The 14,002-nt window shown below is 34.6% G+C and overlaps 3 protein-coding genes across 3 annotated transcripts; all 3 read left to right on the top strand.

Moving 5' to 3' along the window:
* Positions 1-2,879: 2,879 nt before the first annotated feature.
* Positions 2,880-10,004, top strand: LOC108735389. The gene is made up of 5 exons (XM_018467328.1): positions 2,880-2,953; positions 3,204-3,863; positions 4,797-5,410; positions 9,207-9,261; positions 9,322-10,004. The coding sequence occupies exons 1-5, from the start codon at positions 2,942-2,944 to the stop codon at positions 9,901-9,903; spliced, it is 1,923 nt and encodes a 640-aa protein (XP_018322830.1). The 5' UTR covers positions 2,880-2,941; the 3' UTR covers positions 9,904-10,004.
* Positions 4,565-5,464, top strand: LOC108735450 (cuticle protein 21-like). The gene is made up of 2 exons (XM_018467408.1): positions 4,565-4,688; positions 4,797-5,464. The coding sequence occupies exons 1-2, from the start codon at positions 4,635-4,637 to the stop codon at positions 5,457-5,459; spliced, it is 717 nt and encodes a 238-aa protein (XP_018322910.1). The 5' UTR covers positions 4,565-4,634; the 3' UTR covers positions 5,460-5,464.
* A 2,167-nt stretch (positions 10,005-12,171) lies between the features above and the next one.
* Positions 12,172-13,032, top strand: LOC112904433 (cuticle protein 8-like). Its single transcript, XM_025974448.1, has 2 exons — positions 12,172-12,183; positions 12,642-13,032. Exons 1-2 carry the CDS (start codon positions 12,172-12,174, stop codon positions 12,966-12,968), a joined length of 339 nt encoding a protein of 112 aa, XP_025830233.1. The 3' UTR covers positions 12,969-13,032.
* Positions 13,033-14,002: the final 970 nt, after the last annotated feature.

Raw genomic sequence — 14,002 nt, 5'->3', positions numbered from 1 at the left:
TGTCATAATTCATATAATTTCGTAGTTCTTTACTGAGGAGGTATTAGAACGTCGGGGCATTCTTCTTCCGGTTCGGTATTTTTTGGTACAGGAACGGAATAAAAATTACAGTGACTTTAATGATAATTTTCTTTGTAGATAATGGCAATTTTGTGATACGGGTGTGCTAACTTGACTACTCTAATAACTACAGTACGGAATTATTGATCGCTGAATATTGATATTTTGTTTCATAAACTTCGAACTACCTATACTTTTTTTGTTTGCACCTAGCAATTACGTAAATTTCAAATATTTCCCTCGGTCAAGCCAACATAAAAAAAAAACAGAAAATTAACATTTCTAGTAAATTCAATGTTCTGTGTAACATAAGGTTTCACTTTCTAGTTAAATGCTACATGGAATATAAATCTGAATTAGTCATACAAACGAATAAATTTTCACAAATCTGGAGCAATCTTGGCTCCGGTCATCTCAAGTGAGAACCTACATTAATTATTTATAGCTCTTCTACGCGTTTATCTAGAAATATTGATATTTTGTTCGATCATAAGAAAATTGGATCAAATAATAATTTATTTATTTAATGAATTTCAAGTGAAAGTTTTAAAAATCTGCATCGATTAAACCTTGAAATTAGACTTCGTCTTTTCAAGGGCACGAATACAATAAGAGGAGGTGCTCTTACACTCGTATCTCGTACAATTTTGCGTGAACATTCGCAATAGTCATCGAGATCAAAACATAGATCATCAAATACAGGCGGTAGTATGGTATATCACAAGGCCTTTCCTGTAACCCTGCATGCAGTCGTGATAACACTTCACATTTGCCGTCACGAATATTTTTTCATAATAGTGATTTAGCTATTGTTCGATAAAACAATAGGGACAAATCATAAATATATTTACCGGGTTTCTATCAATTCTTTTGCGGAATAAGGATACATAGATCTTTCAGAATTTTCAAAATTGTCAAAAATTTCGCTCGTTTAAGAAATATTATCTCAATCATTCATTAAAGGACAATTAATAATAAAAATTAACATCAACGCTTAATTGATTTAACGTTCAAAACAATAACATTTAGATGATCTTTGCATCTTTTTACATAACTTTCTTTTTGTTAGTAACTCATACGTATACAAAAATCAAGTTCAAGAACTCATTGTTATTGCACCTCATTTAAAGGTTATTTAGTAGATATCCTTAGACACACTGCTTCACGCTCCAGTAATTCACTCCATTGAAATCAATGCAAAACATTAACATTGAAAATTGAAACAATTATTCTCTCCGTTTAAGAAAAGATTTGTCATTTCTTTCCCACATAAACCAATAAAAATAACCTTTAGGTTTTCCAGGATTTGAACTTTACCAATATATTTTACTTTACTAAAAAATGAGGGTAACAGTTACTTTCTTTTTTTTTTAACATAAAATATATACTAAAACTAAGGCTTAACAATAAGTCTTTAATGGTAAAATATATATAGTTAGAATGACATATACACAGCACAAACTAGGTCGGTCATTCTGGTGTAATAGTTCATTAATATTGTCAATTACACTTTAATATTATTGAAACATTAACAAATGAAAGTATCGTGAGAGATCCGGATCGTATGTTCATTACTTATTGTAACCTTCAATAATGACAATTGGATTACAAACACACCAATTTCAAATCAGATTATTAAACACAGAAGAAAAATTGAACTTGCTTTATAATTAAAGAGTTACATTCTTCCACTCTACTCTTAAAAAATAAAAAAACAACCGCCAACGTTTCAGGCTATCTAAATGATATTTTTGAAGTTAATAAAGATGTAAAGCAGATGGAATTTCGTTTATGGAAAAGTACATACAATAAACTAATTAATTAACAAACTCAACAGTTGAATTAGTTTAGTTTTTTAATCAATATGTACCTCTCCAAGAAGGAAATTTTATGATTTTTTATTTTTTAAAATCAATGAACGCTACCATGGTGTTAATAATCAAGTTTTTCTTTCGAATAGAAACATCCACAAAACATTAATTCTGTAGCTGTACAAGATATCTAGCGAGTACTTAGTACTTATTAGAAAAGTCCTCCTTATTATTATTGGAATATAAACTTCGATATACCTAATGAATTTTTAATCCACCGTAAAAAATAAGCACATACCAAACATTTTAGAAGTTAATAGTTTATGGCATAATAAAATATCCGAATGACATTTACAATTACCTTAACATTATTTCGATATATGTATTAGTTGAGTTATAATCTCTCAGATTAGGTAACCTTTCCACAGACGTCGATACAAATAGTGACATTGCGAGAAAGGATAACTGAAGTCAACCCAATCTGCGATAATTAAAAAACTATCTATTTAACTGGAGCAAAATAAACAAATGACACCTTCAAAATTAATGTTAACAATATATGTCTGTCTGTTTGTATGTTATAATAGGCCATAACAGCAACTGAATCTTGGCACAAAAATTCCTGCTTCAATTTAAATTACTTTTATAAATGAAATTCTCTTACACTTGAAAAACTCTTTTTGGGTGTTAAAATCTTCCATGAATTATCGAAAATGGATAATCGTTATATACAAAGTTAAAATTAACTATGGTAATATTACAAGTTGTTAAGAGACTTTGCTTTTATTATTATCGTATAAGGGTCAAAATTTTTCAGGGTCATTGCAAAATATTTCGCATTTATTAATGATAGGTTACGTTATCGAACAGGCTACCGAATTTTTCGCCAACGATCTGATGATAACGCTGGAACTGTGTCAGTGAAAGGTCCGGGGCGCACCACCGTACCATGCGTTAGGCACACCTTTTTATTTTCCTATATAAACCGCGAATTACCTACAATTGGATCATACACGTCGACATCTCAGAAAAAACCAGCACCCAAACACAAACAGATCAACACAAGTGCCATGTCTCTCAAAGTGAGTGATAAAAACATAATTTTAACGGTACTTAGGTGGTGGTTGTTGTGATACAGTGTTACATCAAGGTTCATTTTTCACACCAGTATATACATATAGTCTTTACTTTTAGAAAATACTACAAATGGCGCAGTAAACGCCATCTGTGGCACGATGCTACAGACCACTTCGAATTATTTTATTTTAGTCTTTAGTTTGTTCACATTTTGTGTATAATACGCATCTTTTAATGAATATTTTTTCTTTTTAGTTGTTTGCATTCGTCGTTCTTGCGGCTGCAGCAAACGCTGGGTTAATTCCCACCGCCCCAGTTGCTGTAGCAAAATACAGCGCTGCCCCAGCGGTATCGTACGCATACCAATCTGCCCCCATAGCAGCCCACGCTTCCGCTGCTTACGCTGCAGCTCCAGCTGCTTATGCTGCAGCCCCAGCTGCTTACTCTGCAGTTCCAGCTGCTTACGCTGCAGCTCCAGCTGCTTACGCGGCGGCTCCAGTTTACCAAAAATACGCCGCCCCATTAGCCCCAGTTGTCCATGCCGCCCCAGTAGCCCATTACGCTCCCATTGCCCACGCTGCACCCATCGCTAAAGCCGTCGTTGCCGAACCGTACGCTCCACCCCATTACGACTTCGGCTACTCCGTGTCTGACCCTCACACCGGTGACTCAAAGAGCCAACAAGAGTCGCGAGTCAACGACGTCGTCCATGGAAGTTACTCTCTGATCGACGCCGACGGTTTCAAGAGGACCGTCGAGTACACCGCTGACGATCACAACGGTTTCAACGCAGTCGTACACAGGGAACCCCTTGGTAAAGTTATTGCCCCAGCACCAGTCGCCTATGCTGCCCCAGTCGCCAAGGTTGTGGCCCCAGCTTTGACGTACGCCGCCCCAGTCGCCAAATACATCCATTAATTTAATCGACGAATCCTCGATTGACTTGATATAGGAAATTGTGTTAAACAAAATCGCAACGAGCTGGTTTTGTGTTTTATTATTTATTTTTCACGAATGTATAGCTTTATTTATAAGCGCTTTAAACGTAAATAAAATTTATTTATAGCAGTTTATTGTTAGTTTAATGGACCGTTATTATCGACAGATTTTATTAATTGAAAAACCAACCATCAAAACTACACAATATGTGTATCTTTTTCTACATTTTAACGGAAATTAACTTGCAGTTACGTCTTTACCTAAGAGGTCAGCATCTATCTAAGACAGCCCTCGTATTCCTTGAAACTTTCTGTTTTCCTGTTTGTGTAATTTATATAATACCGAACAATGCTAATCTGAAGATATAAAACATAATTGAAATAATGAAATTAATTCCCACAATGGATTAATAAAAGCAATTATGTCTTGCTGTCTTTACTATAGTAGTTTAATTCTTATTACGGCATTGTCAAACGATCCAAACCTATTGGTACCATTTATGTCATAATTCGTCATAATAATATATAATAATAAATGTTTACATTAATTAAACAATAAAAAGTAACAAATCAGGTCAACCATAGCAATTATATCGACAGATACATTGCTTGTAACGTTAACGGTCAGATTACCTGCCCGTTTAACATCTGGTAATGACCATTCCGGTGTTTATTTTTATGAAATGTTCTAGTTCACTTAATATTATAAAAGCACTCAATTGCACAAAACACCATAAGCTATTGATACATGGTATTGATCACAGTGCATCATTACGTGCCCGTTATGAACATTGTAACACAGGTAAATCTTTCATATTCTTCCTGTTCAAAAGGCAAGTCCTGTTCCTTGTTCTATTTTTTCGTTGGTATTAGTATAGTTTTAATAAATTTCAATAAAAAAATCTTCCAGATTATTTTATTTGCCTACGTATGGACTGTAGCAACTGCTGGTGTTCAACAAGCTCCCGCCGTTTCTTACAGCTACATATCACATCCAAGTGACCACGTCCAACACTATGTGCCACAAGTGATAAAGAAAACAGTTTCACCATTCCTGTACACCGCACCTGTTGAAAGACCATCTTACGTGAGTCATTCTCCCACAATAATCCACCACCAATCGCCCACGTATCAAATCCATAAGATTCAGGAGCCCGCTTTGATTCCCAAAGTTGCTTTTCCAACTATTTACACTCAGCCGGTCCACGTCCCGACTATTCGCAAGGAAATTAGAGTCGCTCCTGTACAATTACCCCCAATTCATAGAACTATACAAATTGAGAATGAGCAGGACGTCCCGGCCCATTATGAATTTGGTTACTCGGTTGAAGACCATCACACTGGTGATATAAAGAAGCAGCAGGAGATTAGAAATGGTCACGTCGTGCAGGGAAGTTACTCGCTTATTGATCCTGATGGTTTTAAGAGGGTGGTCCAATATGCCGCCGATGACCACAAAGGGTTCACTGCTGTGGTACACAGAGAACCCATTGGGAAGGTTATTACGAAAGTGGCAGCCCCACCGTCAGCCCCTACTCTAGTTAAAGTACCCCTATATAGAGATTTCTACTAAGGAATAATTCGATAATACGCATATTTAACCAGTAGAAAATGATGATTTTTATTGTGAAATCATTGACATGTATAAATAATGGTTTCTTCATGTATTTATTTATTGTGTGCGTTTATTAAAACTAACCTTTCGATCCCTCGGGAACAGTATTTTTTTTTAATAAAAGGTATCTTAAGTCCATTTCCTACCCCTAACAAATAGTGCAGAAAATTTAATGATAGGTTTTACTCGCGGCTTCGCTTGCTTTGCTGTCCTAAAAATACATGTCATAGATCGTCGACGACCACACAACACTAATTTTTATATCTTTCGGGAACAGTATTTCCTTTTTGGATAAAAAGTACCCCATGTCCTTTTCTGTACTTCTGATAATGCATGTGTACAAAATTTAATGATAGGTTTTACCATCGGCTTCGCTCGCGTTCAAAATCAAAAAAATCATCGACGATCACATAAAACTAATTTTTCCATCACTCGGGAACAGTATAGTTTTCTGGATAAAAGATACCCTACCTTCTTTTCTGTACTCCTGACGATGTGTAGAAAATTTCATGAAGTTGAATAGTTAAGTTCGCATTTATTAAATTAGTTAACGGATTCAGGAAGTTATTAATAAAATACAAAAATTAAAGTAAAGGAGTAAGGGATATATGTATAAATGTAGGCATAACCTTCCAGTTTTTTGTAAATTTATATTTGGGAGGATCGGAGTATCGTACAAATACCTATTATGATGTTATTCGATAACAAAAAAAAAAATCTGAAATTCATTCAGTAATTTGGACTTCTTACTCGAAGTGATTGAAAACAAATTCAAAAACAATAATTAGAAAGGGTACCATATTCTTCAAGTCATTTTTTGTGTAAAGATTCAAATTAATTATTCATAAATCACCCTCGTACGTAATTGTTAATGGCTGTGTACGCAGTAATACCTAATAAGGCAATTTGTCCTGTAAAATCTATGTACATGTTCGTTAATATGTTACCGTAATGAAACTTTACGTAGTGTTAGAAATGGTTACAATTTGTAAGTCATCTACAGTCGACCAAAAGTAATAACCGAAGAATTTGATAAATAAACAATGAAAAATCAACTTGTTGGTTTAAAAAGGAAAAAGTGGATATTTAAATGACTTGAGTTACATCGGCTTGATCAATTATTTAGTAAACACAATTAATGTACAGTTTGTAATGGTTTTTCTCATTAGTTTCAATATTTTACAAAAACCTGATAGTAAAAGTAATGCTTTTAGCGGTTAGTATTTAAAAACACAATAGTGTAAACATACAACTAAAAGGTAAACAATTCTTGTATGTATGTAGCTTATGTGAGAAAAGCGTTTCATTTTCTTTTCTTCCAAATGTATCAGATACAGCTGCTGACGCAGACAGCTCTGGGCAGAATTTCGTTTTCATTCAGCCGAAGTATGCAGTTGTAAATAATTAATCGAGACATTCTGTCTGTCTGTTCTATTATTATTATTATAACTCAGGCCTGACAACAAATACATATACACATATGCTTATACACGTATTATAATACAAACTTATGCATGTATTTATTATCGGTTAACTAAAAATTTTATCTCGCCAGGCATCGGGCGTTGGTTCGCCAATTATCTGACGATATTGTTCCAGAAACACAATTTCTTTCGATTGATTATTTAATAATTATGCGAACCTTTCGTCTTGTTACGCAAAATGTCTGCTTCGGTTTCGCTTCTATCTCCACCAAAGCTTTGCATATTTTGTTTTAGCCATGGTATGATATGGTATGGGCAAAGTTAAAATAAATTGACTTTAGTTTTAAAAAAAAATCAGGATTATCTCCTAATCGAATTCAGATACTTACATACTTTGGATTTTGAAAATACAAAAGGATTGAAGGACTTCGAAAGAGTGCTTAAAATGGTTAGTGGAGTCATCATCAGAAGGGTGTCAGTTTGATGACTGATTCGACATGCACATCCGATTCTTTTAGTCTTTGGTCAATCATCGCATTTCCCGAAAACTAGAGTATCTTTGACTATTTGCGTGTTGTAAATCTAATCTTTAAACTTATAAAGAGCAACAGGCAGTTATAGAGATGGGACTACAACGAAAGAGACCGACAGGGATGCACACTGTCATCGCTACTTTTTAGTCTGTACATCAAAGATACGATCAACATTATTAAAGACAGTACAACTGTAGGGATAGATATGCAGCTTAGATTTCCAGATAGCAGTATTAGCATCTAGCATCTGGCAAGGAGGAGTTAGAACAAGCTTTACATAAAATGAAAGCGGTATTGACAAAACAGTACTGTATAAAAATAAATAAAAGTAAAACAAAAATACTGGTATGCAAGGGAAGAGCGAATATAAAGATAGGAGACGAAAAAATATAAGTAGTATCTAGGAAGTCAGGACAAAAAGACTAGTAGGGATATAAAGCAGAGGGTCGAGTCGCCGATAAAAAGAAGTCACTTGTATGCTCGCGAACGGTTTATTTAGAAATTCGAAAAAGATTATTAAAGGTGTGTGTTTGGAGCGCGGCGCTGTACGGGTGCGAAACATGGAGGGTGGGCGCTACAGAAAAGAAAAAGCTAGAAGCGTTCTAGATGTGGTGTTACAGGCGAATGATGACGATACCGTGGATAGAGAAGATTAAAAATGAAGAGACATTATAAAGAATAGAAGAACAAAGGACTCTATGGAAGTCAATAATTAATAGGCGAGACAGGTTGGTAAGACACCCTTTCAGGCATGAAGGTCTAGTCAGAGGTATGCTAGAGGTAGAAACGGGAGTTAGGATGGATAAAGGTAGGCCTAGATTAGATCACTGTTCGCAAATAGTTAAGGATGTGGATTGTTCTAGTTTTAGGGAAATGCGAAGATTAGCTCAGGATAGGAAGGAGTGGAGGTATGTGTCCAACCAGCTGTAGGACTGACGGCCTTATGATGATACAATGAAATCTAATCTCATTACTTCTGCTTCTAATACCTATGTCCCTAAGTGGGCCTTCATGACTTATAAGGTGTCCTACCATCCTATCATTTCCCTTATCGATTTCCATAGCTCTCGCTCTTCTCGGGGTTTTCCCAATCATAATATTCACTTTCTCTTCTTAATTGCATATGTTTACATGGCCAGTATAAAATAATAATTTTCTCTAAAAAAATGTGTGAAAACGGTAAAGTTCTACTAACTCACATTCTTTTACTGAGTAGTCTCAACCTTTTTTAAGAGAAACTGTCTAAACATAACAGAAATCTCTTCATATATCCAACAAAACTGCAAACCAATTTTTCACTTTTTAACGCAAATTAATAAAAATCAACGGACATTATCAATACGAAGGTCCCATAGCCTAGAAAGGTCTTTATCTGCATTTTATCAGTTTTCTAATTAAAACTGGCCTCTGAATATTGACCTTCACACATCTCTTATTACAGTTTCGCATACATACATACACACACATCCCACGCGCGCCATCGCGTCGCACGTTTTGATTGAAATACCTCCGGCTAAAATTATCTAGGTCAATTAGGTAAAAGTATTTGCACAATAGTGGACCATTTTTAATGACACACACACAAACACACACACACACACACACACAGACACGTAGACCCTGTTATTTTGAGCCCGAATCTACCTACATGCTGGATGCAGATAGGCACTTGAGACATTTCACTTTATGGTAGGAATGGACCGTGCAATTCTACCATATAAATACGAAATTAATTAACCCTCAAACAGTATCAGTATCGAACCTAGTCTCGAGTACATTATCCAATTAAAAATGGTCTACAAAGTATGTAATAACTACTCACTTAAAGTATTTTGTTTTATGTATTTTTTTCTTTTGTTTCAGATATTCGTTATGGCTGCTATTGTTGCAACAGCAGCTGCAGGAGTCGTTCCAGCATCCCATGCTGTTTCTTACGCCTACCAGTCCGCCCCTGAGGTCTCCCACGCACCCTTAGCCGTTGCTACTCCCGTAGCTTACGCCGCAGCACCTGTATACCAAAAATACGCCGCTCCAGTAGCTTCAATTGTTCATGCTGCCCCAGTAGCCCCAGTTTTTCATGCCGCTCCAGTAGCCCCAGTTGTCCATGCCGCCCCAGTAGCCCATTACGCTCCCATTGCCCACGCTGCACCCATCGCTAAAGCAATCGTTGCCGAACCATACGCTCCACCCCATTACGACTTCGGCTACTCCGTGTCTGACCCTCACACCGGTGACTCCAAAGCCCAACAAGAGTCGCGAGTCAACGACGCGGTCCATGGAAGTTACTCCTTAATCGATTCCGACGGTTTCAAGAGGACCGTGGAATATACCGCTGACGACCATAACGGCTTTAACGCAATCGTACACAGGGAACCTCTCGGTAAAGTTATTGCCCCAGTGTCTCCAGTAGCGTACGCTGCCCCAGTCGCAAAATTATTACACTGACTTTGAAACAACAATTTTCCTTTAATTCGTTATTAGACAATACCATTTCTACTATAAATAAATATATTATTTATTTCAATCGTTATAAATGTGAATGTTTATTTTCTCTTATATTGTTCCACCTTATCCCTGTAGAGACTCGTACAAAAATTGTATTTAAAAGCGCCCTTACTGTTTATAAATGTCTCAAACATGAGTCCGTGTGTTTAATATTGGACCATTGAGATTCACATGGGATTTTAAAGTCAACACCAAGACTAATACACATAAGATTTTCCGAAAATAATTGTTGGTTCAAAAGTAATTTAAAATCACAACTTACGCCTGCCTTGTGTAAGGCTTACTAAGGGTAGATTGGTACGTAATTTATTATTTTCTGAATGACGAAGTGGTCCGTTGATTCTGTGACACAAACACATGTATATACTCAATAGAAATGCACAAATCAAATTATGGGTTTCAGCATTCTACTAATCATTAAAAAAGTGTGTGGAATGATCGGTCACGCGGCTCACGCCTGAATTATTAAAAGGAACCAGAAATTTTATAGAAAACTCAAATCTGTGAAACAATACATTATGAGTAAAAGTACAGGGAGGCTTTGTAGTTGAACCTCTAAACAGTTGAATAACTAATTAAATGGGAAACTTTTGTGTTAATACGTGGTTTTTAATTATAAATGTAATAATGAGATAATACTACAGATCATCCATCTACAGTCAGAGGGCATACGAGAATTAATCAGAACAGACGTTTATTGTTTTAATAAATATTATGCAACTGTAGAAATTTAATAAAAAAAGCAGTAATTAATGAATAATTGTTACTCAATCCGACTACAAAACAATTTCCAGTAAACAACAAAATAATTATGTGAACTATAAGGGAAAAGTATATGTATCGGTTCAATTAAAAATAGATTCCCATTTGTTTTAGTGAGTGTCTATTATTTATTACTTTCGAGCAATTAATAAAAATACGTGCACAAGACGCATACATATCGTATTACAGTACCTAAGTGAAAAGTTTATTTTTAACCTCTGTCTCTGTACTTTCAGGTCATTAAATGCTTAATTTGGAAATCAATTATTTTATTACCTACTTTGTTATTTCATGTTTTGCTGCAGAAGTAAAACAATTCGGCAGTTTTTGAATTTTTGTTCGAATGCACTTTTAATAGCTCACGGTAACGATCGATTGAGTTTAGAAAATGCATATTGAAAAATAGTTTTAATTTTTGCGTCAATTTCCCTTAGACATATCAACTGCTTACCCATGATAATCGTCCCTGTATATTGAAATAAATTGCAGAGTCCAACAGAAAATTTTAAAATGTTTCTATTGACTTTAGTAAAACTTGGTAAAAATTATAAAAATGACAAGTAGACCTTAAACAACAAAACGATAATCACAAACGACAAACATTAAAACCTTGAAAAACCACTCACTCTTAAAAATTTTATAAATTGTTTATCTTTCATCTTAGTTTTAATACTTATTCATAGGATTATTTGGCCCAATGCTAATTTTTAACTGCTTCATCAAATTAAATTTTTATTTACCTTTTTTGTGCAAAATAACTTTTTTCATACTGTAACTCGCCTCAAAAAATTTTATAACGCATATATGCTTGTATTGGGGTGCTTTTTTCAAAAATCAACCCTTAAACAGCAGTATCATAGTCGATGATGCACAACAGATTTAATACTCTTTACCAAATAGCTAATATGCATAACCATCACCACATTAATCGGAATATCTAGCGTATAGATATATCAGTATAGATTTTCAAGAAAATAAAGCTAAACGAAAGGGGGTTGCATAAAAGTATCATCATGGATGATAAAAAATTTAACACACATTCCGTTAAACGCACTTCTACAACATCCTGTTCGATGGTATATTAATTAAAGATGAAATTAGCAAAATTGTTTATAAATAGCTATCCCATTTGCGTTCCATCATTAGGAATTTTTAACATCAGAAATATTTAATTGTGACAAGAAAAAAAGAAAAACGAAAACAAATTACATTCTACCTTCACACTCTGTATGCCTGGAGAAAAAGTACAGTCACGTAATACTTCAACTCATCAATAATCACTTACGCATAGTAGCACTATCTATACAACTAATTTACTGCTTTTTAAATTACGAAAAAAGTGTGGATATTTTACAATTGGTATAAATACTACTCCTGATACCCTCAGTCAGTACCACAACATCGCAGATAACCAACAATTCAGCAGCAACAATAAACGAAGCGGCAATGTCATACAAAGTAAGTCATAAAAAACAGTTTTATTGATTACTTAATCNAGAAATATTATCTCAATCATTCATTAAAGGACAATTAATAATAAAAATTAACATCAACGCTTAATTGATTTAACGTTCAAAACAATAACATTTAGATGATCTTTGCATCTTTTTACATAACTTTCTTTTTGTTAGTAACTCATACGTATACAAAAATCAAGTTCAAGAACTCATTGTTATTGCACCTCATTTAAAGGTTATTTAGTAGATATCCTTAGACACACTGCTTCACGCTCCAGTAATTCACTCCATTGAAATCAATGCAAAACATTAACATTGAAAATTGAAACAATCATTCTCTCCGTTTAAGAAACGATTTGTCATTTCTTTCCCAAATAAACCAATAAAAATAACCTTTAGGTTTTCCAGGATTTGAACTTTACCAATATATTTTACTTTACTAAAAAATGAGGGTAACAGTTANTCCATATTGCCCACGAAATCCCGGTCCATCATGTCCACGCCGCACCCGTCCTCGTCCACGCCGCACCCAACGTCCACGCAGTCCCAATTGTGCACAAGGAAGAACATACCCATGAACCACATTACGAATTCGGTTACACCGTACATGATGGACACACCCACGACGTCAAATCCCAAAAGGAAGAACGTTACAAGGATCAAGTTAAGGGCAGTTACTCCCTAGTTGAACCCGACGGTCATCACAAGAGAATCGTCGAATATACCGCCGATCATCATCACGGTTTCAACGCCGTTGTACACCGCGAACCAATACACAAATGGTAAATTCTTCGAACTTAATAATTTATGTATTAATCTGTATGTACAATATGTATTGCGCTAACTTATAAATAAAACGATTTGGTAGTTATATGTATAGTGTTTGTTTGACTTTTCTAATTAATTATTATTCAATACTGATACCTGTCCAATAGAATCTACCAAGATGAGGTTTATTTGAAACAGAATAGGTACGAAAACAATGAAAAACACGACAAGACCTTTCAAAACTAGTATTAAATAAAAATACAGACAGACAAACATATAAGTGATGAGGGTTCCGTTTTTTCATTCGAACGTACGGAACCCTAACCCGAAAACCATCTTAACATTCTTGTTGAAAAAAAAACATGTCCCATGCATTCAAACTGCAAATGTAAATTTGTATACACAATATTGTTTTGTTGAAAGATTTACCATGTTATGTTCGGACCATAGATTTCTTATTAATTTTCCTGTAATCTATAAGTAAAGAACTATTTTATTTTTCTTAAATAACATTAAAAGTATTACTTTTAAGATTACAAACTAAATATATTTGAGCCCTTTACAGCAAGCCCATCCGTCTGATATGTCACACGATACAGCTTGCAAAACTTTTTTTTAATTTCCAATTTTTCCTCCAAAAATGACTCTCCCATGCTTTCCGCATTTAGCATTTAACAATCCCTTCCCGTTCGAAAGAGAAAAATTAAAAAACTCCATCAAAAGACCCAACCGAAAAGTATTTTTCTACTAAAAAAAGTGAAATGTTAATATGACACCTAAGTACATTGAGAATGGTAGCCCACTTAAATCTTGCTTCATAATTTATTTAATTTTGATGATACACATTGATTTCGAAATTACTTATAAAGAAAATATAAGATAATACTACAGATCATCCATCTACAGTCAGAGGGCATACGAGAATTAATCAGAACAGACGTTTATTGTTTTAATAAATATTATGCAACTGTAGAAATTTAATAAAAAAAGCAGTAATTAATGAATAATTGTTACTCAATCCGACTACAAAACAATTTCCAGTAAACAACAAA

This window comes from Agrilus planipennis, unplaced genomic scaffold, assembly GCF_000699045.2.
Source record: "Agrilus planipennis isolate EAB-ADULT unplaced genomic scaffold, Apla_2.0 scaffold40, whole genome shotgun sequence".
In the NCBI taxonomy this organism is placed as follows: domain Eukaryota; kingdom Metazoa; phylum Arthropoda; class Insecta; order Coleoptera; family Buprestidae; genus Agrilus; species Agrilus planipennis.
The sequence above is the reverse complement of the archived record's forward strand: the minus strand, read 5'-3'. Positions and strand labels throughout refer to the sequence as shown.

Bases quoted from the DNA above. Each gene is read 5' to 3' on its own strand.
- LOC108735389 (XM_018467328.1), top strand. The intron at 5,411-9,206 runs GTCAGCCCCTAC...ACCCTCAAACAG, and splicing joins ACGAAAGTGGCAGCCCCACC to TATCAGTATCGAACCTAGTC. The intron at 9,262-9,321 runs GTATGTAATAAC...CTTTTGTTTCAG, and splicing joins AATTAAAAATGGTCTACAAA to ATATTCGTTATGGCTGCTAT.
- LOC108735450 (XM_018467408.1), top strand. From the start codon at position 4,635: ATGGTATTGATCACAGTGCATCATTACGTGCCCGTTATGAACATTGTA. The intron at 4,689-4,796 runs GTAAATCTTTCA...AAAATCTTCCAG, and splicing joins TTATGAACATTGTAACACAG to ATTATTTTATTTGCCTACGT.